The sequence below is a fragment of the Leguminivora glycinivorella genome, chromosome 13 (assembly GCF_023078275.1).
Source record: "Leguminivora glycinivorella isolate SPB_JAAS2020 chromosome 13, LegGlyc_1.1, whole genome shotgun sequence".
NCBI classification, from domain to species: domain Eukaryota; kingdom Metazoa; phylum Arthropoda; class Insecta; order Lepidoptera; family Tortricidae; genus Leguminivora; species Leguminivora glycinivorella.
This window is the reverse complement of record NC_062983.1, coordinates 7105881-7132265: the sequence shown is the minus strand read 5'-3', so window position 1 is coordinate 7132265 and position 26385 is coordinate 7105881. Positions and strand designations below refer to the sequence as shown.

Genomic DNA, 26385 nt, shown 5'->3' with positions numbered 1-26385 from the left:
CTTAGAAACAGTTTCTTGGTCTTTATGGGGTGGGGCTCTTTTGCAATAAGTTACAAAATGAACACAACAGTATATTATTGATGTATCAACGTTTATTCACTTTAATATTAATTTTTGTGATTATTTACATTAATAATATGACATGCGACTATTTTAATGAGGTAACATATCATTCAAAACTGCAATCTTTACCTACAGATTATTATTTAAATGTATATTGAAAACTCAGGAGTGCCATATTGGCAGTTTTCTGTATAATATGAACAAAATAGAAATAAATAAGACTATTCAAATTACAATTCTTTTAAATATTTGAATGGTAGAATTTTAATTCAGTCTTAGGCACATAGTATCCGCGGATATTCTACAACAGACTAAGGCAACATTCATATGTATGTGGCCAATACCCAAATAAATAACATTATCTATTTTTGTTATTTTCTTCTTTATGTATTATTTATTTAAGTATATTGCACATTAAAAAAGTAAAATTATGCCAGCGGATGTAAATAAAATAATGAAGTAGATGGATTTTCAATATAAAATAATACTTCAAGGCCTTTTTAAACACTCAAAATTGACAACAAAAAGTACTACTTACATCTAAACTACGTAATATGACTTTTCTGCCTGTTGGCAGAGTGAATGTTAAAACTATACATAATAGTATTACAAAATATACTGTTTTCCTTAACATCATACATTTTTTGTAAAATCACGCTACAATTTTTAAAAACGCCTCATTTCGGCAAGAATCGATTAATCCGACCGAACCATCGCCATTTGTTACATCACTAGCGACTTTTTCATTTGACGTTTCTGAGGCGTTTTTACAATATCTTTAACCCATTACATGTACAGCTTAGTGTACGTAGCACAGAGGTCAGGTATGCGTAAAAATATTCTTACGTGCAAAACCATTCACATTTATAACCTGTTCGTTTTTTTTTAATATGAGTTTGCGACGTGTTTTACAAGTTAAGGACAGATTGTTATTGAAATAAATCAATGGTGATTTACAAAAATGTATAACTATCTAGTAGGACTGTGTTATCAGACGAAAAATCGTGTATGGCTTGAGTGCTGAAACTGTATGATTGTTATCTATTTTTTAGATATTAAAATTTTATGGCGGTGGTTACTTGGTACTCAGAATTAGATAAGGTAAAATGAAGAACGGAGGTCTATTGATACTAATAATTGAAAGAAGAAGTGTAAAAATAAGTATTAAAAAGAAAATATAGGAAAACACATAGTAGTTAAGAGTACAGACAATAAATAATTGTATTTCTATTATATTTATGCAATAACATGAGTATCTAATTCTGAATATAATAGTATAGTGATAGTATAAAATATAGGTCAATAATAATTAATACTTAACAGGGATCACAGTCAAACCGTACTATGAAACGTAACACACAAAGTCCTAAATGTGGTAAAAATACCACTAAAATAGCCAGTACTAATTCGTACACAAAACTTAGCAAACCTTTTCGTCAATTTGTAAAAAAAATTAAAATGATAAGGACACGCCATTTTATCGAGGGATTGCTAGGGCCGATACAGAGAGAATGCATGTATGGGACCTCACGCCAACTGATACCGCATACAATTCCGATTATAAGTTTGCAGTGGCTGTATCGACCCTAAGCGTCCAAGCGTCCGAAAAATAGTCTCAGCAACGCTTACTGACGCGAACGCGCGCACCGGTTTTTACCTACAATGGCATCCATCTTGCCAGCTATCAGACGCCCTACTTGAAGCGTTTATGAAAAAACGCCTATAGAGTATTTAGATGGCGTGGGAACTCGCATGCGATTTAAGCTACATTGCGGACTGTTGAGCTATCAATTAAATACCGCAATGTAATAACTCGCAAGAGAGTTCTGTAAATGGGCCCTTCGAATAATGTCCTAAGTCTATCTCTCGCTGGTTAGCGGAGGATCAAACGTGCCACCGGAGGGTGGAAGGCCTGGCTCGCTCTGCAGGAGCCCGGGTCCGAATATCACTGACTGGAATTCGGCACGTGGTTTTCTGAAAAAAAAAGTTGTGATTTAAAAGCTGAAAAACGCACAAGTTGCAAATATTAAAGAAATCCAAAACATTTACTAATTTAAAATAATAGGTGTGCGTGTGGATTGAGTGAGCACCTTCCGAAAAAAAAAAATATATGCTGATCATTTAGTAAAAGTTCTAAAACAATTGTAAAACGAATCTCTGAATTTGTAAAAAGATAAATCAAAAGATACAGTGTGGTCACCCTACATGATACATTTGTATGAGAAAAGTTATGTCTGAATATCTTTAAAACCAGACAACGAATATAAAATATTAGATGGTGGATATTTAGTAAAAATTTTTACTAAATGTTGAAGTACTTTCGAGTGTCTGTGGTGCTACAAATCTTAAGATATTTACATTTTTAACTTTCTCAAAACGTGTGGACTGAGTGTACACTTACAACAATTTATTATAAAAAAACCTGACACGTTAGTGGTTCGTTTTGTATTTTACAAATTCCCATTTCACTTTTACTAAACTATACACATATAATAGCGGTCTAAATCTTGTTTTTCATCAAAATTCGGCTTTTCAAAAGTGTGAGGATTGAGTGAGCATAAGAAACTTTGTAAAAAATTAAATACGTCACTAGGTGATCTAAAATTTATAGAGGTAAGTTGGCATATTTTTTACTAAATGTTAGTATATAAATATAAATGTTAGTATATAAGTATATAAGTAAAAATTTTTACTAAATGTTGAAGTACTTTCGAGTGTCTGTGGTGCTACAAATCTTAAGATATTTACATTTTTAACTTTCTCAAAACGTGTGGACTGAGTGTACACTTACAACAATTTATTATAAAAAAACCTGACACGTTAGTGGTTCGTTTTGTATTTTACAAATTCCCATTTCACTTTTACTAAACTATACACATATAATAGCGGTCTAAATCTTATGTTTTTCATCAAAATTCGGCTTTTCAAAAGTGTGAGGATTGAGTGAGCATAAGAAACTTTGTAAAAAATTAAATACGTCACTAGGTGATCTAAAATTTATAGAGGTAAGTTGGCATATTTTTTACTAAATGTTAGTATATAAATATTATATGTTAAATGAATACATTCACTGTTTTCGTTGGTAGTTTGTGAGAACTGAGTGAGCACATGTTAATGATGACTGTATCTTTTGATTTATCTTTTTACAAATTCAGAGATTCGTTTTACAATTGTTTTAGAACTTTTACTAAATGATCAGCATATTTTTTTTTCGGAAGGTGCTCACTCAATCTACACAGTACACGCACACCCAGAATAGTGATGTGGTTGCAGTAATCGAAAAGGTGAAAATGATAAAAATTAAATAGTTTTAAGTCTGAATATTTAGATTTAGGTAAATCCATTTGAAAGTCGTAGGCTTTTTTATAAAAGGACAATTTTATTATACATATATTGATGTGTATAACCTAGGTTCCTGGATTGATTATGATAGTAATAGTAAATAGCAAAATTAGCATAAGACTTGAATATGTTCAAGTCTTTGAACAGGAGCTTAAAATCATAATGACTAATATATTAAATAAACATGACTGTGATACTAAGGTGTGATTTTTTACGGCAGTTAAGGCCATTTTTTTTCAAACCAATAAGCTTCTGAGGGCTTGTGTTATGAATGCAAGTAAGGAGTCTTTTGTTAACTAAAAATATTAATTATTTTCAAAGTAGCTCTTGCAAAATAAAGGAATGAAAAAATAATCCAGTGTTTCTTTCAGACACATCTGCTTGATAAGTATGTTGTATGTTTTATACCGAATAAATATTTTTTCTTTCTTTCTTTCATAAATAAAAAACCGGCCAAGAGCGTGTCGGGCCACGCTCAGTGTAGGGTTCCGTAGTTTTCCGTATTTTTCTCAAAAACTACTGAACCTATCAAGTTCAAAACAATTTTCCTAGAAAGTCTTTATAAAGTTCTACTTTTGTGATTTTTTTCATATTTTTTAAATATATGGTTCAAAAGTTAGAGGGGGGGGGACGCAATTTTTTTTCCTTTAGGAGCGATTATTTCCGAAAATATTCATATTATCAAAAAACGATCTTAGTAAACCCTTATTCATTTTAAAATACCTATCCAACAATATATCACACGTTGGGGTTGGAATGAAAAAAAAATATCAGCCCCCATTTTACATGTAGGGGGGGGGGGGTACCCTAATAAAACATTTTTTTCCATTTTTAATTTTTGCACTTTGTTGGCGTGATTGATATACATATTGGTACCAAATTTCAGCTTTCTAGTGCTAACGGTTACTGAGATTATCCGCGGACGCGACGGACGGACGGACGGACGGACGGACGGACGGACGGACGGACAGACAGACATGGCGAAACTATAAGGGTTCCTAGTTGACTACGGAACCCTAAAAACAGCTAAAAATACTTACGGCGATGTCGTTTTAAAGCTTCAGCCCGCTCTTTGGCATCGAAATACCACAGCGTGATGGCATATCTGGAATTTACAAAAAATCTAGTTATGGCATGTGATTAAGCTAAAACATGAACGGCCGTGACAACCGGACCCATAAAAAAATGATTTGCGATTTTTCTGATCGGGACACAGTTCGGTCTGACCTACAAAAGCTTATCAAAAGCTTACCAAGACTCAGGTCTCTCTATGACTCTTCCAAGTTTACCAGTTTAGTGCGCATAGGCATCGTTTCAAATGTTCTTCTATTTGTGAACTGAACAATATTCAAGACCAACTTACTATACTTACTTCTTATAGATCGACCCTAACGAACTCAATGAAATGGCCTAGTTTTCGTTGTAGAGCATTTTCACCGGCCATTGTACATGAAAGGGTCTATTCTTCTTTCGAGATCTATGTTAAAGATAGCTATACCACACCTCGGACACTGGCGATCAAATATATAAATGAGGCGCGTTCCTACCACACAGCCTAAGCTCGTGTAGGTGAACGCGTACTATACTTGTGTGAGTGAAATATGACAGGTCGACAGTTCGCGTTTTTGACAGGTGGTAACTGTGAGGTAACCGAGAGGGAGTGGGCGGCACTTTCAGCGGGGAGCGGGAGTGGCCATACTGTACGATAGTACTCTTTATCTTATACTGTGGCTATACTTTGTGCCAAGTGGAGGCGGTTAGTGGAGAAGGAGGCTGGCGCAAGTGGACTACTGGAGTGCTGGAAGGAGCTTGAATTATTCGCCCAGGATCGCGAAAAGTGGAAGATTCTTCTGAGAGCCCTATGTCCCTAGTGAGGGATCGCTGGCTGGATCACATCATCATACTTTAGTAAGATGTGGGTACAAGTACATACCTAGTTTCATAGGCGGGCTGAACCTCGTGAGGGTTTCTTCTGTCCGACCAAAAGAAGATCATGCGGTCGAAGATCGGCTTGATATTCGCTACCTCGTCCAGGCCTTCGGGAAACACCCTGAAAATAACAACAAACTTTTTTAAAGAACAATTATCATAGTGTACGAATAAGTACCGCAGTCATCCCATCAGCGAACCATCGCTCTTTGAAAAATTGTTCCCAAATGCTATGTACTCATAAGAGTACAAAGTGTCAAGAAAGACTACAAATTAAAAAGTGGCAATTTCGTTGTCTCGTCCTTTTCAAAGAAATGGTGTACAAAAAAAATGTAATTTTTTTAAATTTCTATTCTTTTTGACAAGCTGTATTTAATGCCTACTCCATGCCTGATCGAGTTCTTTCTAAAGTTCAGAATACTTTACGTATTAGCGAGATAGTCATAGAAAATGCACGTAATAATTGGTTCTGGTAAATAAGCACTTGGGAGCGCTTTTCATTTTCTACTGGGTTTATTTTCCGTGACATATATATTTAATATATCGACACTTCGCCCTTACTTATCCCGCAAACGATTCTCTACTGGCATCCACATTATGCTATGGATGATTTATACTTGTCTTGTCTCACACCAATTTTCTTTTATGAGAAGAGATCTTTTGTCATATACTCCCTCGCTCTGTTTCACCTGCTTATAAAGGGAAACGACAGTATATTTAAGCAGATTAATGTATCAGCATGTGTGGTGACGGGTTAGAATTTCACCACCCCCTTTCTTCCCGTGGGTGTCGTAGAAGGCGACTATGGGATATGGGTTAAATTGTGGCGTAGGCGAGAGGCTGGCAACCTGTCACTGCAATGTCACAGTTTCGTTTTCTTTCAACCCCTTATTTACCAAGAGTGGCACTGAAGCTTTAGTAGTTTCATGTGTTCTGCCTACCCCTTTATGGGATACAGGCGTGATTGTATGTATTAATGTATCAGATCCCCACCTGAGCAGGCCGCCGCAGCGCTCCTTGTCCCAGTTGAGATTCAGGTAGTATATGGCGGTGATGCAGCGGCCATCTTTGTTGGGGTTGTCCACGTGTTTCACGTAGTGCGTTCCGGAACCCGGGTAGCACGCCACCATCGCCTGCAAACAAGGGATTTTAACATTGTTTTATCTATTAAATAAGTCTTTTTTCAAATAGTAACGTAGACTGGACTGATGATGTCAGTTGAAGACAATACCAGCGTGCGTAGCCGAATGCACAAACGCTCACGAAGCGCTCACGAAACGAAACGCTCGTAGATATCTATCTCTATCGCTCTTGCGTATTGGCGCGACAGAGCCAGACTACCATTCGGCTACGGAGCCATACCGTACTGGTAATAAATCGCTGGTTGTGTGGCTTAACCTCATATAGTTTTCGTTGAATATACTACTCAAACTCTTATAATAATCACTCTTAATCCCTACAATTGATTTCAACTTTTGTTCAAATTTTCAGAGATGTCCTGAATTCGTTTTCAAGCCAAGCTTCATAAAACTCTCATGGCGCCGTGTATGCAAACATTTGACAACAGACAACCATTTTTAGAAAAAAAAAATTAAGCTACGACTGATTCCATATCTTCGTTTGAGTGTGTCTAATGTTAGTAATGTTTCACCTCTATAACAGTACTGTTCTATGAACAATGTTACTTCGCTTGCCAAATAGATTCAAGTCCGTTATAGTTATAGCCTCACTCTAATCATTAGAGTCGAATGATGTAAATTCACACAATAAAACTCTTGTAGCACCGGATTCTTCACGTACACGTGCGGCACGTGTAAATATCATGGCGAAATCTATTTCAACTATTCGCTATTCATTCGAAACCACAACGATGTATTTGACCTTCAAATCAGACGCTCATTGCGACCTTTTGGTGCTTATAAAACAACCGTAGGCTCCAAGATGGCTTAAGGCTTAAAGAGCGTAAAGGACGAAGATACTATATTATATGTGACTTATGTGAGTGTGCACGGAAAAACGTTCCATTTTTGTCAATTGCTATAAGGCACTGGTCCCACCGCGAGCTAGTAAACAATGAGCTATCGGCTATAAAAACGAACAAAAGAGAATCACTCCCTCGTAAATAAGAGACACGGCGATGTTTACGATAAAATCAATCACGCTATAATGGTAACCGACAAAGTGGGACGTTTTACTAAACACACTCACATATTTTATCCACTATGGTTCCGGCTTACATTACATTGCTACGTAGCAATAATTAGGGTTGATACAGCATGACATCACAGATAAGGTAGGTACGAGGGTCATGCCAAAAGAAATTAGATACTCAAAATTTACATACTTTATTCTTTATTACAGCTATCTATTTTTTTGAAGTATTCACCGTGAACACGTATACACGTTTTCATCCGTCTAAACCACTTAGAAAATACCGATGACCACTCTTCTTTAGACACCTCAGAAATTTCGTAATTATACGCAGCCAACGCATCTTATTTGTTCTCAAATCGCCTTCCTTTTAATTTTTCTTTAATTTTAGGAAAAGGATAAAAATCACAGGGGGCTAGGTCAGGGGAATATGGGGGGTGGGGCAGAATAGTCACGTTTTTTGAGCTGAAATAGTCAAGTGTTCTAGCGGAAGTGTGCGGGGCAGCGTTGTCGTGGTGCCAGAGCAGGTGCCGGGTTCCTGACTTCGGCCGCTTGTCACACCAAGCTGACAGTACTCTTGGGGCACAAACTGTCACATACCATTCTGAATTAACTGTCTTTTGATCTTCTAGCACTATTGTAGCAATATGTCCCGTCTTGCAGAAAAATAAGCAACCATTTGTTTTTGTGTGCTACGGGTTCGGCGACATTTTGTTGGCGTCGGCTCATCTTCAAAACACCATACTGTGGACTGTCGCTTTGTTTCGGGATCGTAGTTATATAGCCATGTTTCGTCACCTGTAAGTATATCATATACGTTTTTGTTCTCGCCTGCGTCGAATTTATGTATCATAAATTTGCACCAATCCACGCGACGGTCTTTCTGTAAATCGGTGAGCTTGTGCGGCACCCATCTTGAACAACGCTTATGAAGAGACAGTTTACTATGAATTATAGTTTGCAATGCTGCTGATCCAATGCCCAGTTCACGCTCGAGCTCTACATATGTAATTCGTCGGTTCGCACGAATATTTTTTTCCACAGTCTTTACATTTTCTTCAGTGACTGCGGTTGGCGGCCGTCCGGTCTTCGCCTCATCTTCAAAGCTCTCCCGTCCTCTTTTAAATTCAGCAAACCAATTGAAAACAGTTGCACGTGAACACGCAGACTCTCCAAAAGTCGAGACTAAAAGTTCAAAACACTCTTGAGGTGTTAAACCTTTTTTAAAGTCATAATATATCATAACACGAAAATCACGTCGAGTAAGCTCCATTGTTGCGGAAAATTCCCGCCAAAATTATTTAGAAAAAAAATAATTAAAAAAGGAATCCTAAGAATTTCCAAGTGTTCCATTTTTAAATTTATAAGCAGATAACCTACCTTTATATTGGTGTATAACTGGCCAGTATCAATCAAATGACCATGGAGTATCTAACTTCTTTTGGCATGACCCTCGTAATTGCTTGCTTGGTTTTTGACAACCCTAAATAGTCGAAAAGAATGCATTAGAAATGGAACACTATTCGACCCTGAACTGCGGTCTAACTTCGATTTTGTAGGAAATGTCCATTCTGTACGCCAGTTATTCTGTGCCATTACACCCTTTGAGCCTTCAGCTCTCTTACACAAAGACGTATTTGCATTGTCCTTGAATTCCCTTTAGGCCGTTTTCGAAATGAATAAAATTGTATCTGTGGGTGGTCTATTACCAATGACACAGCTGTTGAGGTTAAAAATGTCGATAACTCTTGCGATAATAGCTCTTCTGATTTATATGATTAGGTTGAAAATATACAAGACCAGCTTTTACCCGCGGCTTCGCCCGTTAAACTCGAAAACCGCGGAATGCTCCATGCAAACATCCACCCCTATTTTAGAGAAATGGGGGGTTAAAAAGAGACAAAAAGTAGCCTATGTCACTTTCTATCTCTTCAACTATCTCCACTTAAAAAATCATGTCAATCCGTCGCTCCGTTTTGCCGTGAAAGACGGACAAACAAACAGACACACACACTTTCCCATTTATAATATTGTTTATGGATTAGTTGTATAACGGATTGAATTGATTAACTTTCTGTTATCTATTGTGTTTCTTATTTGGATCGTGTTATGCAAATATATGAATGTGAACATCTAACCATGTTAATGAACTAGTATCTCGTAGGCCGTGGCCATATATACATATATCATACACCGTGTTTTTTTTGCTTTCCGTTAAATTCGACACGTCGTTAGGTTCATTATCAGGAACCACCCTACGTGTTGAATTTAACGGAAAACAAAAAAAACACGGTGTATGTAGCCGTACTTATAGATGGTAAGAAAATAATATTATCATGCGTGTGTTTACATAATTCTATGCACTATGCAGATCTGTGCAAATTAAATTCGAAAATTGCGGAACACTCCATACAAACCCCCCCATTTTACGGAAGTAGTGGGTTAAAAAGAGACAATATGTAGCCTATGTCACTCTGCACCCCTTCAACTATCTCCACTTAAAAAATCACGTCAATTTGTCGCTCCGATCTGCCGTGAAAGACGGACTAACAAAACAGACACACACACTTTCCCATTTATAATATTAGTATGGATACACGTCAGAAATATCGGAGCTGCAATAGAGAAGTGTTTAGATGTTTATGAGAGAATTGTCAGCTCCTATATAAGGTCCTAATTTATTAGATGCAGATATTTTTACAGCTGATAGTACTCGGTCTCTGGAGTATATTAAACCGTGAAACATTATAGCTTTTACGATGTTTTTTTTGGAGAAAACGGAAAAACAAATTTGCTACGTAAAAACACCCTGTTTATGTGATTATTAAATGAAAACTCATTGAACAGATTCTAGTACCTCTTTTACGTACCACTTAACTGTAACTGGCCACTTCAATGACATGTGCAGTTTTCCCGCCGAACCTTTACGACATTTACAACAAACAATTGTTGACATGACAGACAGTGTTATTGTGACATGTGATAATGCACATGATGATTTTTTTTAGACGAAATTATAATTAATTTTTTTGTTAGGAAAATTAAATCAAAAAAGTTACATGAAAAGATTTCTTAATTTATATTTAAAGTTAATTATTTTAATGTAAAGTATTATGTGTTAAAATATCTGCAACTAATAAATTAGGACCTTATATACACCGTGTCTTCGTATCTTCAATTCATTTGTAATTAATGAAAGTGCACTTTCTTAATTATTATTTTCTTCTCAATAAGAATTAATTTTTACCAGGTTACAAAAGCTATCTTAAGAGGCTACAGGAGCGAAAATGCTAAAATGGAAAGGAGCCCCCCTTTCAATTTGGGAATTTTAGTTAAATCATCATCATCATCATCATCAGCCTATCGCAGTCCACTGCTGGACATAGGCCTCCCCAATTTCACACTACCGTTTCCGATCTTCGGCTGCTCGCATCCAGCTGCTGTCAGCCATCCTGCGCAAATCGTCGCTCCACCTTGCCTGAGGCCGTCCTACACTACGCTTGCCGAGACGCGGTCTCCACCTAAGAACTCGTTTACCATGTGCGAAATGTCATTTGATATTTGCGTCGCTTTTCGGTGAAGGAAAACATCGTGAGGAAACCGGACTAATTCCAATAAGGCCTTCCAGTTGGAAGGTCAGATGGCAGTCGCTTTCGTAAACTAGTGCCTACGTTAAATCTTGGGATTAGTTGTCTACGTCAAATCTTGGAAAAGCGGACCCCAGGCTTCCATGAGCCGTGGCAAATGCCGGGATAACGCAAGGAGGATGATGATGATCGAGTATATAGTACATAGTAGTCGTAGAGTATACAAGGTGCTCGCAAGGAACCCGCATAACTTGAACCACGCGTTTCTGAGGCAAAAAGAAAGAAAAAATGTTATATGAATTTTAAAATTTTTCGCCAAAAAAATTATTTTTTTTTGTTTTTTTTTTTACTTTTTTGGACGTATTTTCACATAATTTTTTTTTTATCCATAAAGTTGGCAATTAAAATGAGTTCCTTCATTTATTTTTCTAAAAACCAAATTATTTGGAAGTTTTTCTTGTCACATTTTGACATCTATCAATGACTATTGACTACTGTGAGACTATGCTCCACAATTGCGCATCAGCGCCGTTAAGAAACCTTTTCTACTGAGTAACAATACGGAAATGTTTTTTTTTTAATTGGCAATAACTCTGAAACTAGACGAAATCTAGAAAAGTTTATATGACATTTTAGTCTTAAAATGTGACCAAGAATATGCCGTTAAAGTTATATGGCTTCCTCGCGAGCACCTTGTATAGTAGATATTAGTAAGAAAATCTAGAAAATCATTTAAGTAATTCTACATGTAAAACCGCAAGATATCACTTGAATGAATATGTATTATTAAAGCATATTTTTCATATACACAAAGAGCCGACTACTAACGATCACTATTGTTAATCGTCTCTCAATCGATTTTAAACGATTACACGAGTACCGACAAAGAGATAAATTACTACCATTAATCTACTATTACTATTTGACACTTTAGGCTGGTTTTAGTGTCACGCGGACCGACCACGCGGACTAATTTGTATGAAGTTAATGTCCGCTTTATTCAAAAAACCCTCCCTGAACTTACTACATAATTAGTCCCGTACAAATCGCTCCGCGTGACACTAAAACTAGCATTAGTCGTGTAACGCATAATGTCATTAACGCGTTTGGTGTAACCACAGATTACGCTTATACGAGTGAGGCGTCACGTAGGCTCGCCCTTAGGGCTTGGCCGTGACAATTTGTAGGACGAGAAACCATTTGTGGCGGCAAAAGGTCGACAATGGCTGTAAGTTGTCTAGTCCGACAATGCAATGTTTACAGCGACTTTTGTAGGGCAGACCATAATAGGCATTTGCGTTAAGTATGTCATCATTTCATAGAACTTTGACGTTTGTAATAAACCTAGCGCAAATCTGCGCTATCAAAATCGTGGTTGCTCGTAATTCTATCCTATTGTCGCTCGGATAAGTTTACTTAGCCCCGGTAAGGTGAGGTCATCCTCATCTTGTTTATAGTGGTAAGGTATGGCACAACACAGCAGATGCCATTACAAATAAGGGATAAGTTCGCCTTTGTACTTATAATAAGCTCTTTTTCCTGTGTGTTGTATTATTTTCTGGTACAATAAAGTGTTTTACTACTACTACTACTACAAATCAATAGGAGAGTCCAATAGGAGAAGTACCCTTAGACGGCGTGCGAACTCGCATGCGATTTTAGTTACATTGCGGGCTGTTGAGGGTACATACGATTTTGCACAGCCATCAAATACCGCAATGTAATAAAACTCATATGCGAGTTCTCGTACCGTCTAAATGGGCCCTTAGGCGGGCCGTAAACTTGTTTACCACCAATGTAAACAAACTTCGTAGATACCTAAATATATATTTTTTAAATCCCTGGTTTTAAATCCCAGAGGGAAACCGATATTAGACTAGCATTTATAAAGTTCCAGACGGTATATTCCGGCATTGCCAGCACAGGATGGATTGCTCATGGCCTTTGCTCAGGTCCTGGGCAGGCGAGTAGCGAGTACAATACAACGTCAATGTGGAAAAGTGTGTATTAAAAGTAAAATAGTGAACAATTTGTGTCTTATATGTAAAGGACATCGAATTATGTCTAATATTTTGTGTTTGTTTTAAGTACTAAGGTTTTGTTAGGTAAGTGATATAATCAAGAATAGTTACAAAAAATGTACGAATTAGGCAACGGATTCAGATTTTTTTTTTTTAAGTGACCCATATAAAATTCCGTTTTATAACGAAATTAATGTAATGTGTGTGTTAAAAAAAAAAACTTTTTCAATTTGTTGATTTGATATACAAGAACAATTATAGAGACATACTTTCATTCTTTATGCATTTATGGCGCATGACGGCGGCGCGTGTACTCCTTTTATGGATCGGTAGGCGCCGTCTGTTATTTCAGCTCACATTACATAGTTGTCAGGTCATAGATTGGTTAAAGTATATTAGTAATACAATTAAATGTTAAAGTAATCGATAGGTACATTTCAGATTTAAACATATTGAAGTAGGTCAAAATAATAAAGTTACTTAAAATAAATAAGTTAATGTTATTTTTACGTGTTTTTTACGAATGAGCAATTTGTTTTTGTATCGGACTAGACTTTTTTTTTTTTTACTAGTTAGCATGAGTCATGTCCCATGCTGCATAACTTGTGTTGCACGACCCTGTGTTTACCTACAGCAATCATGTTTTGGGTCACAATCACAAATTATCGCATGTGATTTGCAATAATTTTTGGCATTTAGTCGACAGAAATAATGTTTCTAGTTCCTATTGCTTAGGCTACTTTCCTCCTAGTTCAATCAGCTTCTTTTTAAGAACTGTCAAAACGATTTTGGAGGACTTGCTAATATGGAATTAATATGAAATCGAATTGAGTGACGTCACGGTCAACTGATTTACTTTATATGTTTCTATCTGATTTATAAAATATAAATTGGAGTTAAAAATAACTTCTGTCCCTGTTTTTCTGTATTTCGTGCATGGTATAAAATATTTCATTTTAAGTACAGTCAATTTGCCTATTTCTTAGCTGTTGTATTCTGTAGAAGCCTTATGAAGACAAGCGTGATAAATAGTTATATACTTAGAATTCAAGTGGTTAGGTGTATTTTAAAAAGCCATTCAGTAGCAGTTCGAGATATTATCACAAACCTGTACGTTACTTGTCATGACATGAATTATACTTTGTAAAATTGTGGACGCACGGAAACATTATCGGAAAAGACAGTAGGCACTCTTCCTACATTGTCATTTTCCTATACGAGTGTGGCATCACGTAGGTTCGCTTGGCCATGAACGTAGACAAGCTGTTTATACCGATTCCAAAACTAACGTGTCGCGACCCGTGTCACGTAACTTTGACGAGTTCGAGTTCTTGTGACGAGGTTCTTGAAATAACTGGAGCATGTATAAAAACTACATGATTGACAGTGACCATAGAGGATATACCTCAATAGGGATATGTACTCGATGACAGTGACTAACCGTTATTTATCTTATGTCCGAATCCGCTGTTTCCGGTTGGTTCCAGTTACGGGAGAAAGAGAGCCATCGATTGATCAGACATAATTTTATGGCAGAACAGATAAAAGTCAGAAAGGCCAGTGGCATGTTTCACCACAGCGACAATTATTGTCGCCCGACAGTGACACTTGACAGTTCATTAACTGTTTAACGAATAAATGACGATGATTAATAATTTTTCATCACACTCGCACACTAAATGTGATTTTGCACGCAGGCCGAGCGTGGCGTGAGTTATAGAAAAATCGTTCTCCCGAGGGAGTTATGAAATTTCTAGTACCTTATTTAACTTTTCTTTTATTTTTTTACATATTTTTATATTGCAAGTGTGATGAAAAACATTGTGTGTAACTCGGGGAGTATGAATATTACAAACTCGAGCCTTTAAATCGCGACGGCTTGCACAATGCCCTATTACTTATCAACCTAGAAATATGTACAGAATAGGCTAGTTTCCTATACTTAAAATAAAATATAAATATAATGCAGTGCACGAAATAAAACACCACATAATTAGAAGAAAAACATGGACAGTAGTTATGTTTAAACATAATTTCTATTTAATAAGTCAAAGAAAAAGATATAAATTAAATGAATTGACCGTGACGTCACTCCTCAGTATTTCATAGTAATTCCCTATTAGCGAATCGTTTTGACAGTTGCCTATTGTCAGTGTCAAATGTCTTTGTCACTGGTGAAATAATAGGCCACAGGCAGGCTCAACACTGAGTACAGATTCTTAACAATAATGTGCGAACTGTGAAATCGTTAATTTTAAATGCTTGTTACAGAAGCTGTTGATTTTCGTCAAGTCGATGACGTTGGAAGTATGTATATTGTATATCTAATACGCGAACCTCTAGCTGTTGAACTTTGAAACTTTCATCTATTTTTAAACCACCACTGAAACGTAAAATCTAGAGCGCATCCAAAAAGCAACAGATAAAACTTGACCTACGCTAACCGTTACAAGATTTATCGCATGCCAGTTACTTGTATAATTATTTTTAAATCGGAGGCTGTTGCGAGGACCTTAGTCCGCGACCTGCCTCAATGTCGTTTCCGGTTAGCAACAACGTGCTCTGAAATGGAACGCAGCGCGCGCCAATTTTTTTTTCTATTTTTAATGGCGGCGCCACGCGTTTGAGGAGCCAGCTTGCAGTTGCTGTGGCAGAATAATAGATAACTGAAATGAATAAACATTTGTGTTTCAAACTTCGAGTAAAATTTAAGTGGGTCGACAGAAATATTGCATAAATTACAAGATTATATTTATGATTAGATTCGCATTTTTATCTGCATTACCTACATTCCATTCCATTGTAAACACTAATAAAAGACGACGCAGTGTAAAATTATACGGCCTAAAAACCACCGAAAATGTCAATAGGTTTACAATTTCACCATTTTGACAGGAACAACGTCCGTTTGACATGCACACGTGTAGCGCGACCAAACGGATGTCTTTGTAAAATGGATGTGTAAGCTAAGTTTGTAAACACCTCCGCGTGAGATTCGCTCAATGTAAGTATGAAAAAAATTGCTAAGTACGTCTTGACAACCTACTCAATTTTATACCATGTTCTCAAAGCTTAAGGTTTAGAAGTCATCGGTGTATAATGTAGTTAAGACTTTTTGGTACCAGTGTGAGAGCGCAGTGTTTACAATGCCCCCCACCACCCCGGGCGGCGGCCATGCCCGGTGTCACGTACGCAAACCCTCGGCGCGCATGCGACCGCGTTATTTTGGTTATTATCGCGAAAAGCGATTCTAATGCGATAACTCGATGGAAAGATAACGAAACTGGTATGATACGAGAAAGAGAGTGGATATGTTCAGTGAGTATTATTAAGAATGTGGTCTCGCTTGGACAACTTGGACTTGGAGGACTTACTTAGCCTCGTCGACCCGACCCAGACCAATTTTTCCGTTTTTGAATTTGAAACTTTTCCAATTTTGAATTTGGAACTTTCTTTTATTTCTGTAAATAATTCTAAACTTGAATTTAATTTGTACTTGTACAAGTACACCGAGACTTACGAGGTTAGAATAGTTTTCAAGAGTATCTATTTTGAACGTTTTGTTATATCCACAAGGATAAACCAACAAATACAAGAGTCACAGGGCCACTGAGTTCATTTACTTGTCTTAATTACACAGTTATTTCTATTAAATATACAGATATTGTACTGCTAAGCAATTATTATTGTTTCGCTTTTTAGTTTTATTATCAGCAAGCAGACTCAAGAATTTTCACAAGGAAATATGAGACATGGCATGTGTAAGGAAAATATTTGTAAAACATTGCTGTTAGATAAATTTATAAGTAATCAAGTTTTTAAATACTCAAAATTCTAGATTTCTACACATGACTCAATTTTACACCATGTAGCAAACAGAGCGCTCTTCATAAAATGCTACAATTGTTCATTTTCAGAAATAAAAATTAATAGTAAAATTGTTAGAATAATTTGAAAATGGATGGTCCCATTCGGAGGGCATCTAGATCTAGTAATGGTTTCCCATGGGACCATTGGGTTTGGGGCCGATACGCGGATATCGATTTATCTACTCTATTCGACGCTAGAAGGGTTATATTGTTAAATCTGTCTAATCTTACATGTGCTCTATAATATATGATCTAAATCTTTGATCAGTTGTAGACCTTAAGGTTATCTGGAAGCCTTTAGCGATAAGACCGCCTGTGTTGTTTATTCACCTTTGTGTTGCTACTTTCCTATGTATTGCTCTAGGCATTCTATTGAGGTGAGCAATAAAGAGTATTAATTTGTAGAACATAAGACAACTGATTCAAACTTACTTACTACATTTCGCAAAGAAAAGTACTAGAAGTCGTGTTTGATGTAGGTATGGACTCGCGCACGACAACGAAAGTTGTGCTAAACCGCATGGTTGCTTTTTCAACGCTTCGAAAATCTTGCTCCACTAGAATATGATGTCACGTAAAATCAAGATCTATCACAAAGACGGGACTCAATAGTGCCAATAGTAAAAACCAATATTTTATGAGATAATGAGTTTATGAGGCATACTACGAATGAATCACCACTGTTATTAAACAAGGTGTAGGATGTAGGTATGTGGATTGTGAGTGTGTTTCTGCGAACGCCTGTCGAACAAGATGGTATCGGTGACGCAACTATACATTCTTGTCCTTCATTTGAACTTAATTTTAGATTAAAAACTGAAATAGATACTCATACTTTTTTTTTATTATAAATGGGCAAATATACAGCAAAGAAAAAGCGAAAAAGCCCACTGGTGACCGTCGGGAATCGAACCCTGGTCTTCAGCTTACGCGGCTAACGTGCTCACCTCTACACCACCCCGGCCAGTGCTAGTCTGTTCGGAAAGACAAGAGTCGTGACAAGTATGGGGTCCAATACATTCCACGACTCTTGACTTTCCGAAGAGACTCTACTCGTCGAAAATTCTTTAACTTTAGATTTTTAGAATAGTCTCAAGACATAGCATAGCATCTATGGTCTCTTGAACTTACCATATACCAGACCTGTTCGTCGCCTTGCTATTTCCTGTTTGCCCCACCCAACCATACGCAGGCTGGCCCCGACTCCAAAAATAATTGATTTGTTTATAATTTGGATGTTTAGATTAGGTATTGCAATCCGATAAGAAATCTGAATTCGAAGGTTTATTATTTTTGGCTTTTTAGTTTCTCCGTATTTTGTAACACGCTTTTTTTTAAGGCGGTTTTATTTTTTGTTAAAAAGTTAATTTATTTGTTGATTTTTAGTGGTTCCTAGTGATATTATATGTATCAGTCCGAATATATGTACAGTAGTGAAAGAATTATCCTTTAACTCCTAACCATTGAGGAGTTGACCTTCCATCATCAGCTCAGCCACATAAAATTATTACCATCAGGCGTAAATACTGGTGTACCTTTGAAAAATACACTAAAAAACATTACATGAAGAGTTCCCTCGATTTCTGCAAGATCCCATCATCAGACCCCGACTTGGTGCCAATGGGACCATCTCGGGGTTATACCCGTTCGATCAAAAAAAAAATTTTGAAAATCGGTCCACGATTCTCGGAGATATCGAGTAACATACATACAAAAAAAAAAAAAAAAAATTCAGTCGAATTGAGAACCTCCTCCTTTTTTGAAGTCGGTTAAAAAATAATCTTTTATACATACACTAACTGATCAACTGCGGTAACAGATGCTACAAACCCGAACTATTCTCCTCAAACGTTGTCGTATCAACTAATCGCTTTGACTATTCAAAAAAGCTTAAATTATTTTAAATAACCTCTTCCTGGTACGGTAGAATACATACCCATTAAACAATGATACCATACTGATAACAAAATAGTTTAACGGGATATGACGTTAGAGTATTGGTTTATCCATCTAAACGCATGACATACAACGACTTTCATGATGATATTTACTACATAAGTGAGAATCAAAGACATATCGTCACTACTTTGAAAAAATCTCGTATCTCACGCTGCTCCTCAAAGTTAAAACGCAGTAAGTCTAAGATATGCATTCCATACATACTTACTACAATTTTCTTTTCATTGACAGACGAAGATACAAGTTTTTTTAAAGTAGTGACGATATGTAACTCCGTATACACCGTGTTTCCGGTCCGGTATCACTCAAAACCTCAGACACCCCAACAGATTTTTATTTTTTTAAACGTATGTACAATGTTCATTTTTTAATCTGATGATTATTATTTTTTTATATTGAATTTTTAATTTTCTGTGCAGCTCTTCTCGGCTTTTAACTCTACACTCAATAAAATAATTGCTAGCTACCATCATAAACCTTCAAACTGTTTAATTGTGTATGTTACTGCAACGACATAAGGTTTACCAATAGACAGCTATGTCACTGTAAAGCAGTTTAACCTGTGTCACAGTAAACTTCAAATTGGATAGGTGACGCAGTAAGCAAATTTAAACCTAACATTCAAAATGACAAGGTTGTAATTAGGTACGAGTTCAATTTGTTATGACTTATGATAAACTTTAAAATTAAACTGACGCACAACGTCTATCCAAGTAACCAGCCAGTATTAATACCCTTAAATACTGAAAAAGGTATACAACCTCTAACAATATGATATGCACAATGTTGTATTACGAATTTGTAGAATGGGCACGTAAACAACAACTAATAATACAAATTAAAACAAAAAATATTACCCCCATCAAGATATAGCTCAATCGATTCTACTCTCGATTCTGAACAAACAGTTTTCAGGTTTTTAGTGTTAAGTGAAACACGCTGTAGACGGATAAAGTCTAGGAAAAAAACGTACCTCAAATCCCTAGAGAAAAAGGTACGGTGGCCTAGATGGCGTTACACCTTTGGGGAACGCTCGCTCGGCTAGATGGCGAATATTAATATTTAACTCTCTATAATACTCGATATAGAGTAGATATAAGGCAAAGCAAGAAAGTGTACAATATTTAATAATTTTAGGGCACCATTCTACCAGTGAAAGGGAATTCAGAAATGTCCCTAATATTTTATATCAACGGTGCAAGATTTTCCTCATTACGTGAAACCCTCCTCGATTTCATTTGGAAATAATCTACGAATACCACTCTTTTTTAAAATAAACACATGAAAATTAAAGCTTTAGGTAAGCTTAAGCCGTAGGTTTCGGCAAATATTACATAGTAAACCTGTTACGGAATATGTTACGTGAAAGAAAAATACCTACTTTCCTAATTATCAAATGAAGTCAGACTTTTTTTTAATTTGATTTTGTTTAACAAACTTATTCAAGAGTGTTCGTATCGCCGACAGGTACCTACGACATTACACGAAGACTTATTTATCAGACATTGGCGTTGGCGAAATAAGTTACATTTTGTACCTAGGTACCTATACTTATGTATATCTTATAGGCACGTATTTAACCGGGCGACTAAATAACCATAGAAATGGGTATCAAAAATAATAGTTTGGCGACTAAAATGGGGCCTCAAATTATTTCAATATGAGGTAGCATTTTAATGTCATTACGGCTACGGTTTATTCAGACGCGAGTACCAACTATTTATTTGGCAACTGAATTATTATATTGGAAACAATTTAAGAGATACAGTTTAATCGGAAAACGGCTATCTATTAATATAAAATATACAGTTCTTTTAAAATATTTATATAGCAAATTAACATAAAAAGTACATTTAAAATTTATACATCGGCACTCATCACCTGAGCTGTCATTTTAATTAAAAAAAAGAATTCTTATAAAATATAATGGTCGACAAAATATTATACTTATGGGTAAGAAATTAGGTGTTTGCGGGTGCTGGCAACTTCGACTCTATACAATGAATTTAACTTTTCATGACGTTTACTCTATCGAATCTAAGGCCGGTCTTACGCAGTCTTAACATCACTCTGAAAGATTCATTTTTTTGGCAGTAAAACCTTACTCAGAATTGAGAATATGTCTTTTCATAAATCGTTCCGCAGATTTTATAATATCGAATCTTATGCTGGCATAATGTTAATGAGCAAAATAATCTTCTAAATTAAGAGTATTTCCGTACCGTCCATCTTCTTCCTATTTCTGTTTTGATAATGAGTCTTGTGTGTTGGGGATGCAAGATACCTAACACTCCTCCTCGCTTCGCTCGTCGTCGTACCTACCGGTGCCTCTGGGACTGTATTTCATTTCCTTTTTGCTATCGTTGTTTTGTTCATACAAAGTACCTAAGAATTATGCCATAGCAAATTTGGTAGGACTTATATTCTACTAAAAATAATCTAACCCTAACCCACTTTTCTGCTAGCAGAAAATAATTCTGCTCTTGTACCTCTAATATTATACTATACGATTATCACGGTATTTTTTTAAAATACCATGTCGGTGGTAAACAAGCATACGATCGGCCTGATGGAAAGTGGTCACCGTAACCTATGGACGCCTGCAACTCAAGGGGTATCATATGCGCGTTACCGACCCATTAGAAGGTTAATATACACTCCTTTTTGCTGTGTACTTATTATAAAATGATATGGTACTCGTTCCCTTATAGAGATATTTAAATACTACTCGTGGATTACGGGTCGCAAATACGATGTTTGAATAGAATAGAATAAACATATATTCGTGAACACAGGCAAGACAAAATACACATAATAAAACAAGACAGAAAGGAATGAAGTGCCACGAAATGGCCTCACCTCAGCATGTTGCTGGACTTCCAGCGCTGATCTTCCGATGAGACCATCGGTACGTAGGTAGCTACGCATCAACCCGTTTTCATAAAAAAACGATTATAAATGTGTTTTTAAAAAAACATACTTCCCATTAATTTTTTTAGTTGCCTCCTCAATTTAAATACTACTTTAAACGATGAGCTAAGTATAATTATTTAGGTGCTAACATCTACACCGTGTTTCACTTAACACTAAAAACCTGAAAACTGTTTGTTCAGAATCGAGAGTAGAATCGATTGAGCTATATCTTGATGGGGGTAATATTTTTTGTTTTAATTTGTATTATTAGTTATTGACGTTATTGTTTACGTGCCCATTCTACAAATTTGTAATACAACATTGTGCATATCATATTGTTAGAGGTTGTATACCTTTTTCAGTATTTAAGGGTATTAATACTGGCTGGTTACTTGGACGATTATTTTTTCCGCTACGAGATAGACGTTGTGCGTCAGTTTAATTTTAAAGTTTATCATAAGTCATAACAAATTGAACTCGTACCTAATTACAACCTTGTCATTTTGAATTTTAGGTTTAAATTTGCTTACTGAGTCACCTGTCCAATTTGAAGTTTACTGTGACACAGGTTAAAGTGCTTTACATTGACATAGCTGTCTATTGGTAAACCTTATGTCGTTGCAGTAACGTACACAATTAAACAGTTTGAAGGTATATGATGGTAGCTAGCAATTATTTTATTGAGTGTAGAGTTAAAAGCCGAGTAGAGCTGCACAGAAAATTTAAAACTCAATTTAAAAAAATAATAATCATTAGATTAAAAAATGAACATTCTAGATACGTTTAAAAAAATAAAAATCAGTTGGGGTGTCTGAGCTTTTGAGTGATACCGGAAACACCGTGTATATGACTACAAATATTAAAAATCTTACGCTTTACAATACTAGGTGCCAATTATTATTTTAGTCGCCAAAGTATTGTTTAATGTTCCTCGGAAATATTTTTGTCGCTTGAAATTTGCTGCCGTTTTTTCAATAATAATGATGCTTAATATTTGAGGCTCATGTATTTTTTTTGTCGCCACAATATTAAAACACAGCCAAATTATATTATTGTATGCCCGACTTAACTTCCCGTTTAATATTTTAGTTGCCCGGTTAATTATATGCCTATCTTATATTATATCGGAATCGGACTATGGCCACAAATTATTAATAAGTTACGAGTACTAACATAACATATCCTTCACTTGCCCGCAAAACGACAAATACCTACGCTTTATTTAACTAATACTAATAAGTTACTACGTAAAACTCAGAAGAATAGTAGGTACGTAGCCACGCGACTACACAGGCGGGCGCGTGGCACCCCTCGGCCATTTGTTCATTCGAATGAACGGCTAGCGTGTAGGTAGGTACTTAACGCGCGACCGCGAGCCAGTGACGTAGGCCTGCTGTATGGCGGATTAACGTGTGGGTTGGGTGGGACATACATGTAAAGTAAATACTTATTAGTCTCGCCCAATATTCCGTGTTTGGTAAATAAATGTAATATATTTATGTATATTTACCCTCGTCCTGCCGTTGATCGTGTAGTCTCCGAGTTTCCCGTTGTTCGGCATCTTGTTCGCCCTGAGGATTATGTTGTCGACCTGAAACGAAAACGTCCAATAAATATCATATTTTATTACGTTACGTTGAACCAGCTGTCACAAAATAAACAAAAATATAAGAATTATATTTAAAATAAGTAGAACAGATGATAACTATTTTCGATCGACAAGTTCAACCAAATTAATTTCAGTATGAGTTTGACGCTGACTCATTCGCTGACTACTTTCTATCCATTTCACTCGCACTAATATGCCAGTAGAGCTAGATGCATAGAAGGCGATTTACGCACACGCTTAGCAAATACGTCAAACTCGTGATGTTATAAAGGGTGCATTAGTGCCCCACCTTTTTTTCCTAGCCCGTTGGAAACGTGCGTAAATATTGGGAGGCGCACAGCACAGTTAAGTAGTCTGTTTATTACTGCGAAGAGTTAAGAGTTTTTTTTTTATTTATTTAGCATTTAGTGTAGGCAAAGCCGGAGGCTGGTGCACTGAAGGGAAGCGTTAGAACATTTGGCTTGAACATCTCAAGTCAAATTATATGTACGAGTACAATAAAGCCACAAACTAGCAGACTCACTAGTACAGTAACCGGCAAAAATAAGTGATGATTTCTGTACCTTGTCGCTTTAAATCGTTTGAAAATTTCGTATGACATTTCAAACAAGACGTTAATGTGACAAGGTATAGAAATCATCACATATTTTTGCCGGTGCCGGTAGGCGGCCAAAGAGGCCAAATACATCGATTACCATGTGTGTTAGGAGACTTAGGGTATATCCTGTTGTCTGATGATTAGGGGCTTACAATGACGTACTTAAGGTGTGTCATTCACAGTTATCTCAATTTTATTTACTCTTACATATTATAAAAGAACCTACAAGTTTAATATTCTAATAGCACTTCTTTTAAGAGCTGAATTTAGTTAATCACAGCCAGCAGGGTTAGCACATGATTGCCGGGAGATTATGTCGCCGCGAGTTAGACTACCCGTGCTGACGTCATTAATACAGTTAGAAGAAGACGTGTCATCTATCTCGCGGCGACATACTCTCGCGGCCATCATGTGCTAGGCCTACAGGACCTCCCCTATATTCATACGTGTCGTATATAACGTAGCGGACAGCTGGCCGCTAACAATAGTTGATTCATCACGAACTGGACACCATCTGACATCACCGCGATATGATTAATGTTGCGAGATGTGTTAAGGTTAGCCAGGTGCAGCTGTATTTATAAAACACCTACATTTGTGCCGTTCCATGTTTAAAGGGTCTATTTAATTCCTGAGCTATAGGAGCATTCCATGAAATAGTAGTCTACCGTTGTCCCGTACAAACGCGAAATTTCAGAATTATGTACAGAAAAATGATTGCCACCAGCTTTACACGCTAAAACAAATTGCAAAACACGAAACGTTATGCGTTTAGACGGGTCAGCCCATGGAACGCTCCAATATGGACCATTTCATAAGATTTTCTGCAGAAAATTCAATTTGGAAAGCGTCTTCTTACTCTAAAATAATAAAGACCCTTCGAACATGAAAGCCCACATTTAACCTGACGACATATTTTGATATGTCGAGTTACTCTAAAATATTTATATAGAATTATAGATTTAATTATTTATGATTTAAATTAGTACAACATCTATACATATAACTAGTCACGCTTCGACAAAATCATAAAAATCTACAAATATACACAACGAGCTATTCCATTACTTGCCGAAAATTATTGTCAACAAGTCGCTGTCAAGTTAGCTTGGCAAGACTCTTTGAGTGTCCTATAGGTACATAACACTTTGTCAAACATACCACACGAATAATGACAAAAATGTTTGATAACAAAGATAAAAATGTACCTAATATAAGTAATTTTGCAGGGCATGGCGCTGCGATATAAGATACTGATCTTAAGATAAGATCGTTTGATGCAAATTCTCACTATACTTTGTACACTGTTCATGTAAGTAAACCAATCAGCATCAGCACAACGATTAGGGATTGCAGTACCGGTACTGTTTTAAAGAACCGGGATTTTCGGTACCGGAGCAATGTGGAACCGGGATTTCCCGGGATTTTCGGTACTTTCGGGACTGGTCAAATTTTTTCGCTTTTTCAAATATAACAACATATTTTTTGGCATTTTACATCTTTTATTATTATATTTCCATAACCAAACCGCACCGGCTTCGCTCGGCGTATTATTTTATCTGCCTTTTTTTATTACAATGAATTGGGAGTCGGAAGAGCAAGCAAAAAATCCTGAAGAATTCCGCCTAAACCATAGGCACCAATGGTTACCGTTGCAATACATTGCTCCGATTAAGCGATCTACCATTTCTGGGAGATATTTAATCGCTTAGTAAAAGAAATAAGACAAATACTATTAAAGAAATGTAATAATTGATTATAGACCGGCAGTAAAACCTCACAAATTTTCCCCAAACATGTAATTTGAAGCAAAGAATGTAAACTAAAGGAAGCAAAACATTTACTATTTTTTTGCTAGGCAGAGAGAACGTTCTCGAGAAAATTAGTCATTTTCTGAAAATTTCTGTGGAATACCGTAATACCACATTATATGTAAACATTTTTTAAAAGTTAAGCATGTTTATAACAGCTATCCTTAAAAGTTAGACATAACTCATAAGCCATCCCCGACTTTTTTTCTAGATCTACATTTATGTATAAGAGCGACAATTCCACCATACATTATTTTGTTATAAGTCGATCGGTACGTACGGGCAGGGTTTTCGATTGAAGCTTTTAAGCAGCGTGATTTTTACCGACCGATTTTAGCACATGTCGTCATGTTTTAATAATCAATTTATTATAACAAAACCTTAATGATTCCTCAAGAATCACTATTCATACATATGTGAAAAACGCATAAACATCCGTTTAATAGTTAACTACTGAGCTGGCTAGTGGGGCTAGCCAGTGGCCACCGCGATACCCTCGGTTTTTATGTTATTATAAATTGTTTATATGTTAT

General features: G+C 36.3%; 1 protein-coding gene across 1 annotated transcript in view; it reads right to left on the bottom strand.

Moving 5' to 3' along the window:
- Positions 1-72: 72 nt before the first annotated feature.
- Positions 73-26385, bottom strand: part of LOC125232380 (egl nine homolog 1) — a 57720-nt gene continuing 31407 nt past the window's right edge. Inside the window, 5 exon segments of the mRNA XM_048138020.1 lie at positions 73-2037; positions 4446-4510; positions 5339-5455; positions 6328-6467; positions 23345-23425. Of these exon segments, the coding sequence (XP_047993977.1) occupies positions 2009-2037; positions 4446-4510; positions 5339-5455; positions 6328-6467; positions 23345-23425 (432 nt within the window). The 3' untranslated portion in view covers positions 73-2008.